Source organism: Aethalodelphis obliquidens, unplaced genomic scaffold (genome assembly GCF_003676395.1).
Source record: "Aethalodelphis obliquidens isolate GAN/ISIS:26980383/991018 unplaced genomic scaffold, ASM367639v1 scaffold18, whole genome shotgun sequence".
In the NCBI taxonomy this organism is placed as follows: domain Eukaryota; kingdom Metazoa; phylum Chordata; class Mammalia; order Artiodactyla; family Delphinidae; genus Aethalodelphis; species Aethalodelphis obliquidens.
Window position 1 is genome coordinate 684018 of NW_020837962.1, and position 23003 is coordinate 707020.

General features: G+C 48.2%; 1 protein-coding gene across 4 annotated transcripts in view; it reads right to left on the bottom strand.

Annotated features, from left to right (window-relative positions):
• ABCC1 (ATP binding cassette subfamily C member 1 (ABCC1 blood group)) overlaps window positions 1–23003 on the bottom strand; it is a 133474-nt gene that overhangs the window by 83347 nt on the left and 27124 nt on the right. For 3 of the 4 annotated variants that reach the window (XR_003435062.1, XM_027117284.1, XM_027117282.1), the window contains exons 2-5: window positions 12095–12271; window positions 9186–9311; window positions 6288–6425; window positions 4992–5117 (exon numbers count right to left, since the gene is read on the bottom strand). Coding sequence is in view for 3 of the 4 variants with exons in the window: in XM_027117284.1 (XP_026973085.1) it covers window positions 4992–5117; window positions 6288–6425; window positions 9186–9311; window positions 12095–12271 (567 nt within the window). In the remaining variant the exon portion in view is untranslated. Of the gene's footprint in view, window positions 1–4991; window positions 5118–5366; window positions 5552–6287; window positions 6426–9185; window positions 9312–12094; window positions 12272–23003 lie in introns of those variants that run through there. The other variant, XM_027117283.1, reaches the window with a different exon arrangement.

Genomic DNA, 23003 nt, shown 5'->3' on the forward strand with positions numbered 1-23003 from the left:
CAACTTCTTCTACTGCAGCACACACGATGTGTGCTTTGCCCATGAACTTGTCCGATTTCTCTTCCTGGTTTTTGATGCTCTGCTACACACAGGGTCACTGTTCAGGCCAGCCTTCCTCTCAACCTGCCTGGACTCTGGCAATGGCTTCCCTAAAGTGTCCCCAGCCTCATGCATCCTCCTTTCAGCAAGAGACCCAACCAAGCAGAAGTCCACACAGTACCCAAACACCCACAAGTTCCATCGTACCGCTGGACCTCTGGACATGCTGCTTCCACCACCAGGAGCACCTTCCCATCCACCCTCCAAGCCTTCAACCTTACGGGAGGGGATGGAGGCATCCCCTCATTCGAATGCTGGCTCTGGCCCCCCAGGCTGAGTGCAGGACTGCTCCTCGGGCACCCGCAGCCTCCAGCACTCCCCTGTCTTGGAACCCCACTGTCCATCCCGCAGCGGCAGCTTATTTGCCCGCCGCCTCCTCCATCTTTCCTAAGGGGCGGTCAATGTCGGTTCGTTTCTAGGTGCTCCGAGCCCAGCGGAGCCCCCGGCACAACGCCGAATCACTAAATGGCCGAAAGCATAACGGAGAAAGGAATTAAAAATGGAGTTTTCGATGCTCTCATTAAAGGTCTAGGCCCAGCAGTTGCCTCTGGGCTGCAAAGGGTAGAGACTGACCATGAAGGGGCAGGAGGTCCGGGACTTTCTGGGGTCCTGGGAATGTTCTGTATCTCAATAGGGGTTTGAGTTACTCATTTGTCAGAACGCATCAAATGGTAACTTAAGATTCAGGAATGTCACTATGTAAATTTACTTAAAAAAAAAAAAAAAACGAACCATAAAGAGATATTGAGCTCTGGCTAATGATTTGCACAGTGAAGTGTGTGAATGAAGGATACTAATGTATTTCAAGGTCACTTTTAAATACCAAAAATCTTAGCCGGCTGGCTGACTAGATAGATCTGTGATAAAGCAAATTTAGCAAAATGTTAACTTGTAAAATACAGTTGGTGGGTAGATGGGGAGTACTCACTGTGTCTTTCAACTTTTCTGTAGATTTGAAATGTTCACAGTAAAATACGAACAGGATTAAAAATACCTCTTACACCAAATGAGCTGAGCAATTTTTAAGAATTTGCTAAACCAGTGCTTTCCAACCATGAACCACCCAGGGATCTTGTGAAAATGAGACCCTGACTCAACAGGACTTGGCAGGCCTGAAACTCTGCATTTCTAATGAGCACCTGAGGGATGCTGATGCTGCCGGTCTGAGGACCCCACTTTGAGAACTGAGGGTCTACTATCTGCCACATTTGCCCCTGATGCCCCCAACTGCCAACGGCAACCCCGTCCCTGCATCCTAAGCGGTAGCCTCAGGGCCAGCAAGATCAAAGCACTAGAGGCTGGGGACAGGTGACAGCCTCAGAAAGCCTGCGAGGCCCACTCAGCCAGGCCCCACCTGATGCACAGAGGGGAGCAGCCCTGCCAGGAAGCAGGGCCAGGACACAGCTCTGAGTCACACATCAGGCACGGGGCCAGCTGGGGAGGACGACAGCTCGGTGACTCAGCGGGGGGAGAAGGTCAGCACTGCCGGCCCCCAGGCTGGCCCCGCCTGACCCTGGGCTTGGCTGACTGCTCTGAGGACAGGTGACATGGGACTGCTGCTCTGAGGGTGGGACAGCGACAGGGACTGGACTCACCCCATCTTCCGGCTCCACTGTGATGTGAGCCCTGAGGGTGACGGGGAGACAGCAGAGGTGACACCTAGCAGCGTCCTCCTCCCCAGGTCACAGGCCTCAGCTCCGGGGCAGGGAGGCGGGTGCGGCCAGCATCAAATCGAGCCTCAACCCATTTTCAAGAACAGGACACTGAGGTCTTGAAAGGAGGAGCGACTTGCCCAAAGTCAGATCCAGAAGTCACATAACCTGATTCCCAGCCTTCATCTCGACTGTAGTCACACAGTCTGCTGACCTGCTTAAAGGGACGATAGCTTCCTGGGGGCATGCAGTAGATGGTACTTTCCAAAGTTGGCCAGGAATCACCTGCCATCTCACATGCTCTTCTTACAATGAGACCTGGCCGCTCCCCCATCTAGAGGTGGGGGCCTGTGTGCGCCCACCCCTTGCACCCAGAAGACCTTCGTGGTTCCCTCGATCAGAAGAGGGTGGCAGGAGTGACTCTATGTGACTCTGGGACTAGGTCCTAAAAGGTGACACAGCTTCCACCTCATGCGTGCTCACTCTTAGAGACCAGCCGTCACGCTGTGAGGAAGCCCAGGCAGCTCGGGGAGACCAGGTGGGGCTGTCAACCCTGGCTGAGGCTCCAGCCAGAGGCCAACACGCTAACCACCCGACACGTGAGCAAGGACCCTGAGTGAAAACCACCCAGCTGAGCCCAGCCAACGCCCGGGCCTGTGAAACATAACAAAGTACTGTTGCTGTTTTATGCCACTAAATTCAGGGTGGTTTGTTACGGAGTAACAGATAAGCGTAGCAGGGCATGGACCACACTTTTTCACATACTGCTGTGTCCCCAGAACGAAGCGCAGTATAAAAACGGTGCTTAATAAATATCTATTGGAAGAATAAATGGGACGCAGGTGAAATTAAAGCCCAGGGTCTGCCTGACTCCAAAATGAGGCTCTCCTTCCATTACCATGTTGCCTCCACCATCAGATTCAGGCTGTAAGTCAAGACAACCTCTTTGAGCCTTGAGTCCCACAAGAGAAAAGGAACAGCTGGGAGAAGAGTCGGGGTACCCGGGCAGAGAAGGCCCCACACCCCAGAACTGCAGAAAGCACAATGGGAGGAGGAAGGCAGCTCTTTGAGACACCCCGAGGCACACACACCCAGGAGAGAAGAGACAGGAATTCTATCCAGATCCCAGAGGGGACCAGAAATCAGAAATTCCCCATAAAGCATCAGGCACCGTGGGAGAGGCTGCTTCTCAGGCCCCACAGGGAGCCTGAAGAGTCAGGAGATCCCCACGTGGGCCTGTCCGCCTCCCCTGGGCTCGGTTTACCCCCAGAGCACCCCAGGGTCTGCAGTCACTTGGGGGGTATGACTTGTTCAGTGCGATCCCCTTCTCCACAGAACAGCCTGACACCTAATGTTTCTGATGGGGACACTCCACTGTCACACACCCACACCCGTGCACACAAACACCTATGAACAGCAGACGTGAGGGCCGGAGACATCTTAGCTCCTCCTCTGTGCCAGCCGGGGGCTGGATCCCCTGGGTGCTCACGCATGGCTGCTGCCCTTGTGAACTTTATACACATGCAAAACACACTCACATGAACACACAAAAACACACACATGCACACACTCATACACATCTACATGCAAGACATGTAAACATATGTGCATGCACGTACACACACCACACACACACACACCCCTATGTGCACAAACACACATATATACACACATTCACAGACACACATACACACTTGTCTAACTTCTCCAACCCAGCTCCTCCCAGAGCAGGGAGATGAGAAAATGGGGCCTCTCTGAACACACTCTAGGGCACAAGTTTCTGAAACTTACACTGGGAGCATCCGTCACCTCCTCCAGGCTGATGCCCCACAGATCCTTTCATCACCCACAAAAGCAGCCTCAGCCTTTTGCTGAGGTTCAGGCCAAACCCAGCAGAACCACAGCTGAAAACTGCTCCCACTGCAATTTCATCCGTTAGCAGCTGACTAACCATGAACAAAGCATCAAATGAACGCTCCAAAGGCTTCCCATCCCTCTCAAAATAAAATCCAAACAGCCCCCCCGGCCCATAGGTGACTGTCCCGGCTCTCAGAGGCCATCCCTCAGCCCCCTCCTGCCTCTCGCTTCTCCAGCCACACTAGCCTTTCCTGCTGTTCCGGCGACATTCACGGCAGCTCTGCCCCAGGGCCTTTGCACTTGCCACCCCTCTGCCTGGAACCTCTTTCCCTGGGTATCTGCTTGCCTGGCTCCCTCACTCCTTCAGGTCTCTGCTCCAATGAGGTTTCCTGGAGGCAGGGGGGAGGCAGGCTTCCCTGATGGCTTTTATCAAAACCACACACGACCCCAAACCATCATCTCTACCTCCTTTCCCCACTATTCTTCGCAGCCTTTACCACCACCTGACTGATAGGATATATACTTGGCTCCTGGGTTACTGTTTGTGCCCCTGCCCATGAAAACATAAACCTCAAGTGGCAATAACTCTGCTTTATTCACTGCTACAGCCCTGTGTCCAGATTGAGGCCTGGCACTCAGCACTAGACAGAAGGAGGGAGGGAAGAAAGGGGAGGAATGAGGAAGGCAAAGAGGATGGACGGAGGCAGAGAGGGAGAAAGAAGACAGGCAAGGGTGATAAATAACCGTGTTCACTTTCCTGCTACCAGCAGAAGGGTGGCCATCCCCACCCGGCCCACTCAGATCTTTCTACACAAGCAGGATTTCCCTCAAGCGGACGGAAGAGACCCAGGGTCTCAAACTCAAACCCCCCATGGGCCAGGCACGTACACAGGTGACGGAAGCAAGACTGTCTAATGAAGCAGGGAGTGGTGAGGACTGTGGAAGGAAACCAGGGCAATGCTCCTCAAATCTGGCCAACCGCTGCCATGTGGGATAACAGCCCTACTGCTGCCAGAACTTCTCATTTTTCTAGAAAATCTGGACAGTTTGAACTTATATGAAATTTCCTGATTTTTAAAAGTTCACTCGCACTGTCTAAAACCACTATGCCAACCAAATGAGACAACGGGCTGGAAAACACAGCAGTTAACAACTGTGAATCAGATTCCCTCCTTAAATCCCCCGAGCCACGTCTACGGCTCAGTTTTTCCAACAGTAAAGTGGAGAGGATAATGTTACGTATCGCCAGGTGTTCAGGGAAGACAGAAGGAGCTCCTAGATGGACGATACTGGCTCAAATCAACGTTAGCTGGCACTGTGCATTCTCTCTTGCATACGCACATGCACACACACGTGTCTGTGCTCATCTGTGATCACACTTACGGGATCGTGGATGGTTTCGGAGAACAGGGGTGAGCGGTCTGAGAAGCAGGACAACACAAGCTGGATCAGCACGAGGGAGAAGTAAATGTAGAAAGTGACATCGCGAAAGACGTCGACTTGGGCATCCTGAATGAGAGGGAGGGAAGGAGGAAGAAAACATCACTTTCTGGAAGCAACCTGCGGAGGCTGGGGGAGCAGACAGCAGGAGGCCCACTCTCTCAGCCTGCAGGACTGACGGCAAGCTTTCCCACCCTGACCCTACCCCCTGCAAGATAACAGAAGACAAGCAGTTACGTCACAGCCTGGTCCACACTGCCTGGTCCAGGCAGCCGACACGGCGGAGGAGCCCCAGGCTTGGGAGTAGCACAGACCTACCTTCAAGGCCTGACTCTGCTCATTCTGGCCATGGGACTTAACCTCTCTGTGCGTCAGTTTCCCCATCTACAGACAGACCAGTGGTTCTCAAGTGGGCGTGACTTTGCCTCCCGGGGAACATCTGGTAGTGTCTAGAGACACTTCTGTTCAGGAGTGGGAGGCTACTGGCACTGCCCCGCACATCCGACAAGCACAGGACAGTCCCACAAAACAAAGATGTCTTGGGCCCCAAATGTCAATGAGTGCTGAAGCTGAGAGACCCTGTCAGGGTAATTGTGAGAAGTCAGTAAGATTATTCACGGAAACGACTCAGTCCCCGGCCTGGCACTTTGTAAACACCAACTCAATAAATGTCAGCTGCCTGCAATGTACACTGCAGGTGCTCAACAAACATTCAGTTACTCTTCCTTCCTTTGCCTGATGCCAGTTCCTGATTAGCCCGAAGGTGACAGGGAACCACGTGACAGTCTGAAAGAGCACGCTCTTCTGAATCCCTAGGAGCAGCGGATGGCAGCCAACGAGAGCCACTTCCCAGCCAGAGCAGCACCAAGGCAAAGTGGGGACGAGTCTAGGGTCCCCAAGCCACCACCCTGCAAACATTGCTCCCTGCTCTGCTCTGTTCCAGACAATAGACACTGAGCGCCAACCTGCCTGGCTGTTACCGCTGACAGAGGTTCAGAGGGTGGCGTGCATCTGCCTGTAGCTCCTGCCCGAGAGCTACACAGACACATGGGGCCCTGAGGAAAGAAGGTTCTAGAACAAAGGTTGCACAGGCGAGGGAAATCCTCAGGAAAGAAGCTGGGCCCGTGCACTAGCCATCCCCTGGTTCCCATGGAAACGCATGGTCTCCACAAAAGCCAGAAGGAACAAGCATCTTCCAGGAGATGCTGACGGAAGACGCAAAATGAGGCCACCACTTACCTCTTTTAAGGCAGTCATGATTTTGGATCTCAGGATGGCCAGGGCACACAGTAGGGCTATAAGCCAGAAAGTGAGCATGATTCCTGAGGACTGAACTCCCCTCCTTCTCTCGATCTGAATTAAAAAGGTAGCAAGCAGCTGGAAGAGAAAAGCATACAACAGGAGTCGTCAGGAGAAGGCCAGGCTCCCAAGGCTCCCACAGTCCAGAGTCTGGCAGATGCAAGGCCTGGAGGAGGGCTGCTGTCGGGCGTGGGAAGCACTGGGAACAGCCTGGGAAGGACCTGGCTCCAGTCCCAGCTCTGCTCTCGCCTTGCTGGGTGACCCTGGACAAGTCACCGAACCTCTCTGAGCCTCTGCTGCCTTGTCTGCAAAATGGGGATGACAACAGTATCCAACTCAAGAGCTGTGGGAATCTAACAGACCAGGTACAGACCCAGGACAGGATGGAAAAGTCAGGGGAAAGCTCAGTTTACGACAGAGATAGGCACACTTTTTCTTAAACAACCGGAGAGTAAATATTTTAGGCTTTGTGGGCCATGGAGTTTCTTTCACAACTACTCAAGTCTGCACTGCAGTGTGAAAGCAGCCTTACACGATACATGAAAGAGTAGACACGGCTGTGTGCCAATAAAACTTTATTTACAAAAACAGGTGGCAGGCCGACCCTCGATTTAGATCAGGAAATCCAGCCCTGATACTGACTGGTTCTTGTGCCTTGGGCATCAGTGGTTAACTGCTCCCCTTTATTGAGCTTCTCTTATCTCTGCCACACAGGAGGCATTCACACGCACCGACTCGGTGCAGCCTGTTTTCAACTGTCTTCAACCCCAGTTTGCAGATCAGGAAACTTACTTAACCTGCTACTGTCACACGCCTGTCTTCAGGAAACTTCATTAGAACAACCGTGGTGGGAGGATTGGGATTTTATTTCATTCCTGATACCCGGAGCTATGACTTCCGTTTTACACGTGACTTAGAGATCAGGAAGAGAAAATAAACAATGAAACTGTGTTTCCTTGAAAGAAGGAAATGCCACGGCCATTCCCCAGACAGGCGGCCCTCTGGAGGCAGACCCCAACGCCAGTCACAGTCACGAACCTGACTCCCGTGGAGCTACGGGCACCCAGGGCACCTCCCCTCATCCCCCAGCTGCTTGAGCCAGAGACACGTCTGTCTGTCCTCATCTGTCCTCCTCGGCGCCCCATCTCCCTCACTCCCTGCATCTATCCATCAGCAACTCACACTGGCTCTGCCACCAAGGCCCGCCCTCAGCTTACCTGCTGCTCACCCTGGTCTCAGCCTCCATCCCCTAATGCCAGAGGACCCCCTACTGGCCTCCCAGCTTCCACTCCTGCACCACAATCCATTCTCGGAGGCCACGGTCAGCTCTTAAATATGCACAGCCTGGCATGCCCTTGCTCAGAACCTTTGCCTTTAGGACTGGGGGGTTTTAACCTGGGGTCCAAGGACAGACTCTGGATAGAACCCAGGGGTCCATGAACTTAGATGGGAAACAATTACAGTTTCACTTTCCCTTATTAGCACCACCAATGACACGTGAAAGCAACACACCACAATGGCATCAGCAGTGCCTGGGGCTCTGTCATCCTATCTGAAAATAGACAGCTGAAGGCACTTCCCTGGCGGTCCAGTGGTTAAGACTCCGTGCTTCCACTGCAGGGGGCATGGGTTCGATCCCCAGTTGGGGAACTAAGATTCTACATGCTGCACGGCGGCAGCCAAAAAAAAAAAAAAAGGTACCTGAAGATGTCTCTGACTATCACGTATGGTCAATTGCTATTTGGAAATTAAGGAGGCATCAGTCACAGCTGCTGGTAGGTCTTGATTTGAAATGTATTCATAAAGAAGCACATATATTTTTATTTTGCGTTTTAATCTTTTCATAACTGTGATTAAAGATAACTGGTTTCCCAGCCCAAATGTACTGCACCCGAAGAACGGATAAACAGTGCGTGCGGAATCCATACAATCAAACACGCTGAGTGACTTTAAAAAAAAAAAAAGATCTTTGGAACCGCAGGGCCTGAGACGTCAGACTCAAACTGCTCCAGCCTTCATGGTTCCATTCACATGACATTCTGGAAAAGGCAAAGCGACAGGGGCAGAAAACACAGCAGCAGTAGCCGGGCGGGGGGGCGGGGTAAAGAGGTGGAGAGAAGGGCTGGGGCGGCACCAGGGAACTTTTGGGGGTGATGGAGCTGTTCCGTATCTTGATTGTGGACATGGTACTCACCTGACAATATTTGTTTATCAAAACTCATGAATTGTTCAAGGAAAAAAGTGAATTTTACCCTATGTAAATTAAACCTGAAGTAAAAATATAAATGTACATCACAAAATCTTCATATGTATACATATGTGTGTATGATTGGTTTCCTTTGTAAGCCTATGTGTTCTGTGATTATTCTGAGGAGACCAGATTGGCAAAGAAGAAAGGGGTCCATGGCACAAAAAAGGTTTAGAACCCACCTTCAGGAATGAAAAACAAGACAAAACCCACTAAGCCTGAAGCTCGAAGTCCTTCGGGGTCAGTCCTCTGCCCTTCCTGCCATTCCTGCTCCCCTGCTCTCCCCTCCTTACTGTCTCTGCCCCAGCCACACAGGCCAACTCTCACTCTCTCTCTCCGACCCCAGGACTTCTGCACATGCTATTTTCTCCAACTGGATCATCCTCTACCCCCAGCCCCTTCAACTTTTTAACATCCTGCTCATCCTTTAGGCCTCAGCCCCATCATCCCTTCCTCCCTACCCCCTGCCCCGCCAAGACCACATCAAATCCACCTAACACAGCTGTATTTCTGGATTTCTACTGTGAAATCATTTCATTTCTAAATGCCAGCCACTACTTCTGGTCTCCACAGTGCCAGCCCCTACTTACCATGGTGATGCCCAAGAGGGTTGGGCTGACCAGAAACACTGGGGCCAGGAGCTTGCCCAAACTTCTTTCCCAGAAAGAGTAGAAGAGGTCTGCCCAGCAGACGGTCCATAGCAAAAATCCCAAGGCCTGGAAGAGAAGTACATACACATCTTACAACGGACAGCGACGGAACCTCCCCCAGCACCTGTGCAAAAATCTCAGCCTTGGGGGCACCAGCCACCCCCTAAACCATCAGCTGTGGTCTTCAGATACAGCATGTATCCTCTGGAACACAGACAAGCCCTAGGTAGGGTGAGCCAGCACCTGGGCCGTCCCACACTGGTCTGTATCTCTCCTGCACCACAGGCACAACTCTGTGTGGTCACTATTCTCCCCAGCACCTGAAAACGCAAGTCTGGCTCATCTACATCTGTAACCCCAGCAGCCTGCACAGGGCGCCTCTCACGATGACCATTCATCCAACCAAAATCTACTGGGGTCCTACTGTGGGCCACATACCTGCCAAGGTGCCAAGGGGATAACAGAATAAAACAGACAGAAGTCACTGCCTTCATGGAGCTGCGATTCCAGTGGAAGGACACAGGCAAGAAACAAACTGAAAAATACATACTATAATGCCAGCAAGAAGTAATATAAGGAGAAATAAAACAGATTAGATAAGGTGGTCAGAGAAGGCCTCTCCCATCAGGTGACATCTGGGTAAAGAGCCAACAGTGACTATTGGAGGGAAAGAACAATTCAGGCAGAGGGCAAGTGCAAAGGTCCTGAGGTAGGAATGTGTTCAGTAAGGTTGCGGCTGCTGTGGCATGAGCCGTGGGTGTGGCAGGAGATGGCTGAAGAGGAGCCTGGAGCCAGACCAAGCGGGGCCACTGTGAGGACGTCCAGGTTTTATTCCCTATAATGAGAAGCCACTAGAGTTTTTTTGAGCAAGGCACGGATAAAATCTGATTTACATTTTAAAGGGAGATGTTGTTCCCCAAGAGAAGTACAAAGCGCTTCCAGAAGTCTAAGAGGAAGACATCAGGTCCAGCTGAGGATAGGGGAGCAGACAGCATGTTGAGATAGGCTCGGATTGTGGTCTGAACGAGACAGGTTTGGACGGCGGTATTACAGGCAAGGGGACAGCTTCAGTAAAATCACTCAAGTTTTCCTGTTTGCCAAGGGCCTATGGAAATAAATTTTGGGAAATGTGGCTTAAAAAAGGACTGAGACACATGCTAAGTCAAGAGGAGAAAGTGGAATGAGAAGCAGGTATATACATGCCCTTCACGTGTCTCCCCCAGAAAGCTCATCCTTATGAGGGGAAAACCAGCACCTGCACAGCAGAGAAACCAGACACGCTGACCAGAGGAACAAAATTAAGCCGATCACCGAGGGGCAGATGGACACCATGCGGCCTTAGATGTAACCAGAGAAGGACCCCACATCCCTTTTGTAGTTTTCCAGCCAGACAGGCATTACCTGAATCTAATCATGAGGGAACATTGTCCCAACGCCCAAGTTGAGGAACTGACTCTAAACTAACTGGCCCACGCGCTCCAAATATGCCAATGTCATAAAACACAAAGAAAGGTGAAAAGTGCTTCCAAAATTACAGAAAAATAAAGAGTGTGACTAGATGCAACACATGACCTTGAAGTGAGGGGAGGGGGAGGGGGGTGCTAGAAAGGACAGTATTGGGACAAGTGACAAAACTGGAATATACACAGTAGGTTTTTTTTTTAAGTATTGTGTCCATGTTAAATTTCCTGAATTTACTGTACTGTTGTTATATAAAAGAATATCCCTGTTTTGAGAAAAGATACACTGAAGAATCACAGGTAAAGGGGTGTGGTGGATGCTAGCTTTTCCCAAATGATTCAGAAAAACATAAATAATACGTGTATATGGAGAGAGCAAAAGAGAAGGATGAGGTTAAAATGTTAAATGTGGCAAAATGTTAAAAATCGGTGACTATGAGTAACGAGTATACAGGGCTGGGGAGTGCTTAGTATCATCCTTGCAACTTTTCTATAGTTTGAAACTATTTCAAGATTAAAACTTTTTTAAAATTAAAAAGACATCCTTGGGACTTCCCTGGTGGTCCAGTGATAAAGAATCCTCCTTACAATGCAGAGGATGCGGGTTCGATCCCTGGTCAGGGAACTAAGATCCCACATGCCACAGGGCAATTAAGCCCATACGCCACAACTAGAGCCCATGTGCCGCAAACTACAGAGCCCACGCACCCTGGAACCCGCACGCCACAACTACGGAGCCCGTGCACCCTGGAGCCCGCGCACCACAACAAAGAGCCCGCATGCCTCAACGAAGATCCTGCGTGCCGCAACTAAGACCTGACACAGCCAAAAGTAAATAAAATAAATAAATAATAAATCTTTAAAAAAAAAATAAAAAGACATCCTTGGTCAGGGAGGAAGACCTCTGGATAATCTCGTGAGATAGATCCTATCACCCCCACTATAATCATGGGGGAACTGAGGCTCAGGGAAGTTAAGATATTTGCTCAAAGAAAAAACTTTCTATTTCTTTGATTTTGTTCCTATAAGAGATGGTGGATGTTCACAAAACTTACTGTGATAATCATTTCACGATGTAAGTCAAATTATTATGCTGTACACTTAAACGTACACAGTGCTGCATGTCTATTTTATCTCAATAAAACTGGAAGGAAAAAAGAAATTTGCTCAAAGCCACACAGCTGGTAAGTGGCAGAGCCGATATCTGAACCCACGTCTGAACTCAGAGCCCCAGCCTTTACCCACCACATTATTATTCTGTCTCTCAGTAAAAGGAACTCAGGGCCAATTAAGCAGAAGGAACATGTCAGTTTTCACAACCACCATTCCCCACCCCAGCACACACACACCCACAACACACACATCATGATAAACTCCCACGTGACTTACAGTTTTGGCTTTGTTGAGATGTGTCATCTGAATGTAGCCCCGGTCATGGCGGGAGAGATAGAGGAAGTAGAAGGGGAAGCAGGCCCAAAGGTAAGAGCAAGGCACCCACACGAGGACGGTGTTCTGAAAGCACTTGGTGAAGTCGGGGCTGCTGGTGTTCCACGTGACATTCCACTCCTGAGGACACAAACAGGCACAGGTCAACAGGACGTCCCCAAGAGCTTGGAAAAGGGGCCCATGAAGAGTTCAAAACTAGCTGTCATGGGGTTTAAGAACAACGAGGCCCCACCAGGCAGAACAGGCAAACTGGAAAGATTAGTAGCCAGAAAGCCTCCTAACAAGGAACAACGAACAAACGTATATCTCATCTCACCTAACGGACAAGTTCTGGGACCTGTGGTAAGTTCCATTATTGTACAAAAGGTGGAGACTGCCATTTAAAGGAATCCTAAAGGGTATTTTGTAAACTGACACGTCGTTTAGTCATAGAAATCATTCCTACTTTACAGTCTTGGGAATTAAGAGCTTTCTATTATTCTTCTTCATTATCATCACCATGATCCCTGTATCACTGCCATCAATGTCATCAGCATCACCACTATCGTGATCACTTTCATCAGCACCATCAGCATGGCCATCATGGCCATCGTCATCACCACCTTCAGCAGCAGCAGTAGCAGCATGGATAACATCCAAATTGCAGTTCTATGTTCTAGGCCCTATTCTAAGTCCTTTATATGTATTACCTCCTTTAATTCTATAATTACTTTATCATTCCTTTTTCAGGAGGGAAAACTAAGGCACAGAGAGGTTCAGTGATTTGCCCAGTATCTCACAGTTGGTAAGATCTGGAGCCAAACTCAAACTCAGGGAATTCAGCTCTGGAGTTCCTGCATTTAACCACTAAGCTATCCAGCCTCAGAAACAAATTTGTTTTAATTACTTTTAATTTTTTAACAAGCCACCTGTACTTCATTAGAGACACGCCAAATAGATAAGTAGATAGATACATACATAAATGGACTAGGTATATCTGTATCTGCCCAAGAATAAACTTCAGACTTCCGTAATGGAAAATTTAATTCAAGTCCTGATCTGACCACTGAACCATTATACAACTTTGGGAAAAGTTATTACCCTATCTTGGGGTCTCAATTTCCTATCTCTACCATAATTGGGTGGGATGAAATTAGAGGTCTGAAACAGGTGGCTCCCAGGCTGAGATGGCTCGCAGATTGTTTGCGGTTACTGTTGTTGGTGTTTTAAGCATGCTTTTTTTAAAAAAAATCTTATGTTAGCTGCCAACATTTAAAAATCAGGAAATTTCATGTAAAACTTGGATTTCCAGTGTCTCTTTTAAAAAATCAGAAAATCTGGCAGCACTGGGCCCATATTCCCACCTTACAACCATTGGGAGGAGCTAGAAGTAGCCAGCCTTTGGATAAGGTCCATGCAGTCCAGCTGGCCAGTCCCCATGCAGCCCCCTTCCCCCAGCACTCTCTCCCCACCACTGGATGATGTGCTCTCCAGACACCTCCAGACAGCTCCGGTTCCAACAGCCTTCCCACAATCAGATAAGTGAGACCACCAAGGAACTCCAAGGAACCTGGATTCTTACAACTCCATGCAAGTTTTAAAGCCACATCAAAGAACATTACAGAAGAGAAAATGATGGGAACAAGCAGACCATTTCACTTAAAGATACATTTGATGATCAATCAAAATATATGTTCCGAGTTTTTCAAAAGAGTTGTGCACAACACTGTGAGTATACTTAACGCTACTGAAGTGTACACTTAAAAATGGTTAAGATGGTTGAAAAAAAGGATTTGACTTGAAAAAGAGGGAGAGAGAAAGACCTAGGTATTAAGTACCCAAACTGGTTCTTCAGAGGTTTAATTATTCTGTGATATAAATGGTTATTTTTCCAGAACAAAGAACAAGGAATCATTGAAAAGTAAACTTTAAAAGGTCAACATACACCAAGGGATTTAGCCAGGAAACTTCTAGACACAAAGAAACCCTTAAAAGGACAAAGGTCATGCCTCTGGACTTGGGCACTGGAAGACAGCCTTGGAAATAAAAATGAGCGTGGAGAGGAGTAGTTTATATCAAAGACTATTTTAATTGGTTTCACCTATAATTCTTAAGGTGATGGTGAAAATGGGGATTAAACTGTTGGTGGTTATTATATACAAAGCAGTTTCTGGGCAGTTGCCAGAAAAAGCTCATTCCAAAGGCATCTGCCTTTCTAGTAAGAAAAGAATGCTGGGACTTAATATACACAGTTAGGTATACAGGAAGCTCGGTTCCTATGTGAATCAATTCAATAATCTGATCCTTACCACAATTATTCCTTGCCTGGACTCCTGCAGTAGTTTCCTAGCCATTCCCTGCTTCCAGCCCCTCTGGGCCCCACTTAGTCCTCCCCACCACAGCCAAATTTATCTTATTTATCTATGCGTCCATACGTGCATCAGATATGAACTCAGCCATGAACCCATCCATCCATCCACCCACCCACCCACCCATCCATGTACCAACTCATCCATCCATCTACCATCTATCCATTCACCCACCCCCACTACCCATGCACCCATCCATCCATCCACCCACCCACCTACCCACCCACTGACTCATCCATCCATCCATCCACCCACTTACCCACCCACTGACTCATCCATCCATCCACCCAACTACCCATCCACTGACTCATCCATCCATCCATCCACCCACCCATCCACCGAGGTATTCATCCATGTCTCTCTTTGTATTAATTTACTTTTAATGGGTAATACATTTACTTTACGTGCTAAAATTTTCCCAAACTACACAAAATGGTACACTGTGAAAAATAAATCCTCCTTCCTGAACTCACAGCACTCCCCTCCTAAACCACAGGCAAAACTACCATGGCTAACACCTTGTATATTCTTCCAAATATAGCTTACCTACTTTGCTTCCCCAAAAGGTACCATAATACATACCAGTTCCATGCCTTGCTTTTTTTACTTAACATTAGAAACTGATCTCTATCAGTGCCACAGATCTACTTTATCCTTGATAGCTTAATTTTATTTCTTTTGAAAAAAGGGTAGAAGTCACAAGCCACCTTCCATTCCTGGTCCTTAACCTCCCAGTTCCTCTCTCTAGAGGTGACAGTATCGGTTTCTTGTGTATCCTTCCAGAAACTATTTTATGCATCTATAACAAAAATAAATACGTATTTTCTGTTATCAAATGGAGGGAAACATACTCCACACATCCTGCGCTGTACCTTCCTTTCATCTCTTAATAACAGATCTGAAAGATCATCCTGCTCTGCACACTTCCTCATTCTTTGTTCCAGCTGCTTTGTATTCCATTGTATGGATGGACTTGACCTTATATCATCAGCCTTCTGCTGACTGGGCACTGGGCTGCTCTTACAAACAATGAAGCCGTGAATAAATAACCTAATAAGTGCCTCATTGCACACAAAGCAAGCATGTTTGTAAGATAACTTTCTAGAAGTAGACCTGCTGGATCAAAAGGTGTATGCATTTAAAATTTATACAGACACTGCCTCCAACGGGTACCATCAGTTTATATTGCACCTAACAAGGTACAAGGGTAACTACTTCCCATACCACAGTATATTAAAAGCTTTTGATCTCTGCCAATCTAATAGTGGAACATATCTCCCTGTAGCTTAACTTCCTTTTCTCTTTACGATGAGTGAAACTGAAAATCCTGCCATTTTTTGCATTTAAAAGCAGTCAGGTTCTCCTCCTTAGGGGAAAAGTTATAGGCTTAAATACTTGTGTTAAGTGGGACAGATCTGATCACCCCCGCCTGCCAATAGTGGCCCTGACCACAACTGTTGCTATTGGGTAACAACCTCCAATAGCTCCAGATCACCTTTCAGAGCCGATCCTTGCTGCGGTTCATGAGGCCTTCCACATTCAAGCCCCATCTGTTTCTTCTACAATTTCTCCCGCCCTGTTCCCCAATGTGTCAACTCCACTATTCACTCAAAGGAGGATTTATCAAGCCTGTGTCAGGCACTGCTCAAGGCACTGGAGATTCAGGAAGGGTCCCTGGTGCCTTAAGGTGCCTTAAAGGTCCCTGCCTTTAAGGCATTCCCCAACTGCTAGTCAAATGAATGGTTCTTTGGGGATGCCTTGCTAGAAGCTCTTCTTGCACTGTCTTTCCACAGTAACAAACTCCTATTCATCCTTCAAAACCCAACTCAGATACCTCCTTTAAGAAGCCTTCTTCTTCACTCCCCAAACCATCAGGACACCCCCTGTACATTGCAATGATTTTCTCACGTGTCTGTCAATACCTCTGTCCTGCAAGGACCACACAAGGACCTCAGTGCCAGGACTGTGTGGTATTTACTTTTGACTCATCTCCTCCTTACCCAGCAGGTACCCAAAGGTTACTGAGTAAACAAATGGCCCAAACCATGTCTCCCCTCCCCAGCATTATTTCCTACTTTTTTAAAAATAATTTTTTAAATTAATTTATTTTTATTATTTATTTATTTATTTTTGGCTGCATTGGGTCTTCGTTGCTGTGCACGGGCTTTCTCTAGTTGCGGTGAGCAGGGGCTACTCTTTGTTGCGGTGCGCAGGCTTCTCATTGTAGTGGCTTCTCTTGTTGCGGAGCACAGGCTCTAGGCACGTGGGCTCAGTAGTTGTGGCACACGGGCTCAGTAGTTGTGGCTCACAGGCTCTAGAGTGCAGGCTCAGTAGTTGTGGCACATGGGCTTAGCTGCTCTGTGGCATGTGGCATCTTCCCAGGCCAGGGCTCGAACTCGCGTCCCCTGCATTGGCAGGCAGATTCTTAACCACTGCGTCACCAGGAAGTCCCCCTACTTTGTTATTTAAAAGCAATCCAATTGGGAGATTGGGACTGACATATATACACTAAGACGTATAAAATAGATAACTAACAAGAACCTACTGTATAAAAAAATAAAATAAAGTAAAATTCAAAAAAAACAAAACCAAACAATCCATCAAGGTAGAACCTGGCTATGACCCTGGCTTTCTGGTCTGATAGATGTGGATTAAAATTCAGGCCCTGACCTCATGTGAACCTGGGCAGGTCACTTAACTTCTCCAAGCCTCAATCTCCTTAGCAGTGTGGTCAGGAAAACACACAGGCCTGGAAAAAGTATCAAATGGGCCCATCCTCTGCACCAGCTGGCACGGTCTAGAGTTGGTAAGTGATGGCTATTAGTTGCAGAGACCAATAATTAGTAATAATCTCCACCACTAACCGCAGCACCGCCCAGAGTCAGGAAGCTTAAGGGACAAAGACAAGTTCAAGTTAGGAAGTGAGCAAGAGGAGACTGGGGAGCATCTAAGGACACGGAACTCCGGGGAAGGAGAGGTCGGAGAAATGCTTAGCAAAGGAAGGGGTTTATTCTTCAGACAGCGGCTTCCTGCTAAAGCCAGGTGGCCAGCCCTGACGGAGAGGGCAGAGACGGGAGGGAGGCGGAAGGACAGGGGGGCATGAAAAGAGGAAATCCGATTGTGACCGTGAACTTGCACCATCCCTGCTGCCACTACCGCCCGCCAATAGTGGTCTTGACCACAACACTGTCACAGCAGTGACGTAACTGGGTCAAAGGCCTCCTGCATGTCCCTCACTTGCCGGGAATTTGATGAATCCTCTGTGCAATCCCCTTGAGAACCCCTGAAGACAGGCAGTGGGGTCCCCTCTATTTGGGGTTTCTGGGGGAAACAGGGAATGCCGAAAGCCACTCTTAAGGAAGAACGACTCACTGAGACTGCCCCGAACCCAGAGATGACAGCTAACCACAGTCTCCCTCCTCAGGGGCTCTACCTCCAAACGCAGGGAGCTTCGGAAATCAAGCTCGTCGGACCATCGTTCCCTGTTTCTGCTAATGGAGCGTCCATCAGCCCAACTACTGGGAAACAAAATTCAGCTCCAGGAGTCTGGAAAACAGTCACCAGCGCTGGCCCAGGCTCTGCACTTCCAGGAACCCAGCCCATGGAAATCTTAGAGAAAGGGCATCCCCTGATCCCCCCAGTTGAGGCTTTTCTTCTCAGGACACCTTCGTCATCCATTTATGTCCCTCTCCCTCCAGTGCTGACATTCGAGGATCTGGGGAACAAGTACAAGTCTGCTTGGCCCACAAGCTTTGGAAGTTCATACAGTTTCTACTGTGTGGTGTCAGGTCGCACCCTTCTCCCTCAGAGGAATAATGACAAGCAGCACATTCTGAGCACGGATGGGCCAGGCACATCACTCAGCCCTCAGAAGAGGCACTGCTGTTATCCCCATTTCACGGATGAGGAAATCGAGGCACCAGGAGATAAGGCATCTTCCCAAAGGCCATGCTGCAGTGGGTTTATGTTGTCCACGCCCCACACACATTTTCCCTTCTCTGGCAACAGCCGCTGGCCCTTGTTCGTAAGCAAATCCTCTCGTCAGCCACATGCTTGGGGCAAAGCTCCAGGGGTAGGTCCTCTTTAGTATCAGCCAGTCAGCAGAGTCCTTTACCCACGTGCTAGTGATTAGCTCCAGAATGGGCACTTGATCCCAGTCAATCCAATCACTACAAGGACACATACTCTCTTGTCCCCAGTGACACGGAGTGAGGATGTGGGGTTGACAGGTGTCTCAGCCATTTATAAAGGAAGCACCAAGAGTTGGGAGTGGAGAGGAAGGGGTGGCACCACCAGGGCAAGTGTGAGAATGAAGCTGACATCGTGAAAGGCAGAGATGAAAGAAACTGATGCTTGGTGTTTTGTGGGCTGCTGGATCAAGCTTCACCTGCAGCCCACCCTCCCACTGGACTTTTCCAATAAATTCACTTTTACACAAGTTTGAAATAAATTTGCTCTCACTTACAATACAAAGCACCCTAGTAATACAAGTTCTGATCCACTACGTCAACTTTCTATACAACAACATGATTCAGAACTTGACACGAGTGAATTTAGGGATACAACATTACTAGAAGCATACTGCTGGACAGGTCACTGTTCTTCTCTGAGGCTCAAAAAGCCCACTGGCAAAATGGAGATACTACCTTCTCCGCCACAGGAGATCCTAAAAGCCCTAATAAATGTTGATTATGACTATTATTTATAACTGCCTCAGTTGACTTTTTGGAACCCACTTCTCTTCCTATTCTCTTTCCCAATCACTCCTCCTCCCCTCCCCAAAAGACTATCTGTCTCCTTGTCCCTTTTCTTACAGGTCCAATTTCCTTCTCTGTTCGCTGTGTGACCTTAGACAAGTTATTTAACCTCTTTGAGCCTTACCTATGACTAACGGCTAATACCTATCTCCTAAAGCTATTCTGCAATTTAAATAAAATTACATACATACAGCTCAGTGTCATATCTTAACACTCAATAAAGGACTATTGTCACTAATCTTAATTCTTACATCAGTAATAAAAATAAATGAAGTTTATAGCATTATACTCTTAATACGACAATCTTATATTGTTATTGATAATAACAACACCTAGCTTTAACTGAGCACTAACTGTATGCCAGGTATTGCTTCCATGCACCTTATGTGAATTAACTCAATCTTCATGATCACCCAGAAAGGAGGTTCTGTTTTGATCCCCATTTGGTAGATGAGGAAATTGAGACACAGAGAAGTCAAATAATTTGCCTAAGATCACACAGCCTGTAAGGGATGAGGCTGGGGCTCAAACCTAGGAAGCCTGACTACTGAGCCACCCCACCCCTGACACCAACTCCTAGTGATGGGCAATATAAGAATTCTAACAGAGCTTTCTGGAGCACATGCCTTCACCCACAGGGAATCTGGGCCAAGAGGAAGATGTGAATCCCCCAAACACCACCAAATTCAGAACCAATTACCTGTATTAGTTTCCTACAGCTGCTGTTACAAATTACCATAGATTTCGTGGTTTAAAATGACACAGACTTTTTCTTATCATATAGTTTCAGAGGTCAGAAATCTGAAATGGGTCTGCCTGGGCTAAAATCAAGGTGCTTGCAGGGCTGCAATCCTTCTGGAGAGGAGCACCCAGGTACCAGGTGTCCCCTAGGCCAGAGCCTAAGGTCTCTGCAGGGCTGCCCCTACAGCCCCGGCCTGCCGACACAGCTTCACTTGGCTGGGGCCTGTGGAGACAATGGAAACGGTCCTGCCTGGACCCAGCTGGCCGACCTCGGGACAGGAGGGAAGCTGCAGAGAGGATGATAGGGGAGGCGATTATGAACTTGAACTGCCGCTCAGCATCACCAGCATCCGTGAGCAGAGTTGCTCTGACACTACTGAGTAATGAGGGCCTACTAGTACCAGGCTGTTCCCCCGGGGCCTGAACATCCCTTTTCGCATTCAACTGTCTCAATAACTTACAACCATCAGTTTTCTAAGGCTCAGTGGACAATTTTTTTTAATCAAGTTATTTGTTTGTTTGTTTATTTTTGGCTGCATTGGGTCTTCATTGCTGCACACGGGCTTTCTCTAGTTGCAGCGAGCAGGGGCTACTCTTCCTTGCGGTGCACAGGCTTCTCTACGGTGGCTTCTCTTGTTGTGGAGCACGGGCTCTAGGCGCACGGGCTTCAGTAGTTGTGGCTCACGGGCTCAGTAGTGGTGGCTCGCGGGCCCTAGAGCTCAGGCTTAGTAGTTGTGGTGCACGGGCTTAGTTGCTCTGCGGCATGTGGGATTTTCCTGAACCAGGGCTTGAACCATGTCCCCTGCATTGGCAGGCGGATTCTTAACCACTGCATCACCAGGGAAGTTCAATGGACAACTATTAGTCATGAGATTCCTATGTGCCAATACCATTCGGAGGTAAATAAGGTTTCCATTCTCAGTTTCATTCTATCACAAGAGGTAGATACTAAACAAACAACTCTATGTATGTCTAGGCAACAAACGACCTGACGAAGAATCAAGGGAACAGAGGATCACGGTGGGCACTGGGTGCTACTTTTATATCAGGTGGACAGGAAAGTCCTCTGAGCCAAGATGTCCTCTAAGCGAAGATGTGAAGCAAATGAAGAAATGTGTGCTACCTTCTACTATCTATGGAAAGTGAAAGGGTCAGTAAGGTTCTTAGTATCATGTGCCAGGACTGATCTAAGGGCTTTACATCACAAACAACTCCAGGAGGCAGGGCTATAACTAAACCCATTTTACAGATACAGAAACTGAGGCTGAGTCACACAGCCTGTAAGCAGTATGGACAGCCAAGAATTTGAATCCCAGTGCAGATGCCTCTATATACGTAGCAAATGTATTGTCTGCAATATTTTATCATATGCATGTACTACTGTTCCCACTTAAAATTAGTATATAGATGTTTGCCTAGGCAGGGAAATTTTCTTAGCAGGGGACAAGAACAACAAAAGCTAACATTTTTGTTAACATGAAGAGTGATTATCTCCAGGGGGTAGGGCTGAAGCTGGTGAGAGGAAGGCGACTACTAGTTTTTGTTTTATTATCTTTTGTACTGTTTGAATTTTTTTACTCCACATGTATTACCTCTAAAAAATAACAAAAACAAAACTAGTTCACACTTTAAATAAATAAATAGCAGCAGCAGGAGTTTAAGAGTAGAAATTTCTAAATGCTGGGCTAGGAATAAAGAGAGAGCACATATTTATTGGGTGCCTACCATAAAAGCACAGTGGCCACACCGGGCCCCATGCTAAGTGTTTTCCAAGCGTGAGTCCATTTAAACCTCCCAACAGCCCTACAAAGTTGGGAATGTGAAAACTCCCCCTTTTCAGGTGAGGACTCTGAGGCCCAGGGAGTTCACAGAACTGGTTCAGGCTCACAGAGCCAGGAAGAGTCAGGCAACACGGGGATTTGAACCCATAGAGAGTCTGTCTGACACTTGAGTTCTTAATTCCCGGGCTCCACCACCCGTCAGCCAGGTGCTTGGAGCGCTAAGCGTTTTGCGAGGCCAGTGGCCCCACCGTCCCGCCAGAGGCAGCTTGCAAGGCAACGCTGTCCTCAGGCCTTGGGGATTCCAAGCTCATGGGCACAGAATGGAGAAGCAAAGTGCTGACTCAGACACAGAATCTTCTACAACTCCCCCTACCCATCCACCCAATGTGAGCAATGCAGGATGATGGTTAAGAACGATGGTTCAAGGTCTGGGTCCTAATCTCCTCCGGGTCACAGACACGTGCCCCAAAACAAGGATTCTCAAGCTCAGCACCACTTACATTTGGGGCCAGAACATTCTTTGAGGGGCTGGCCTGTGCACTGTAGGACGTTGAACAGCATCCCTGACCTCCACCCAATAGATACCAATAGCACACATCAGGTTGAATCCTCACAAACCACCTTAGGAGGCAGGTACTATACTTAAACCCATTTTACAGTTTTCTTACAGAGTAAGAAACTGAGGTCACATAACCTTCAAGTGACATACACAGCCAGTTGTGACAGTTAAAATGTCTCCAGAGACTGCTAAATGTGCCCCTGGGGGGCAAAACTGCCCCCACTACCCTAATGCAGTGGCCTTGCCAGGCCCTGGTTTCTTCATCTGTGAAATGAGGCTAATTCCAGGACCCACCTATTGTAGAGTGATCGGGAGGGTTAAATGAGATGATCCAAAAGGTTCCAGTTTCAGTTCCTGGCCAAGAGACTAATCAACAAACACAAGTGCAAGCTTTCATTCATTCATTCATTCATTCCATCATGCAATGAGCATGTATTGAGTGCCTACTCCATGCCAAGCTCTGGGCTAATCATGGGGATATGGGAACAAACCAGGTGCAGACTCACAGTCCATTAAAGACATAAGGTCACAAATCAAAACCTAGTTACAAAGGACAACACTTGCTATGAAGGGGAAGAGCGATGGGACAGAAAGTATCAGGTGAGGATCTGAGAGGATCAGAAGCAGCCAGAGGTCGGAGGAAACGTGTCCAAGGCAGGCGGAAGG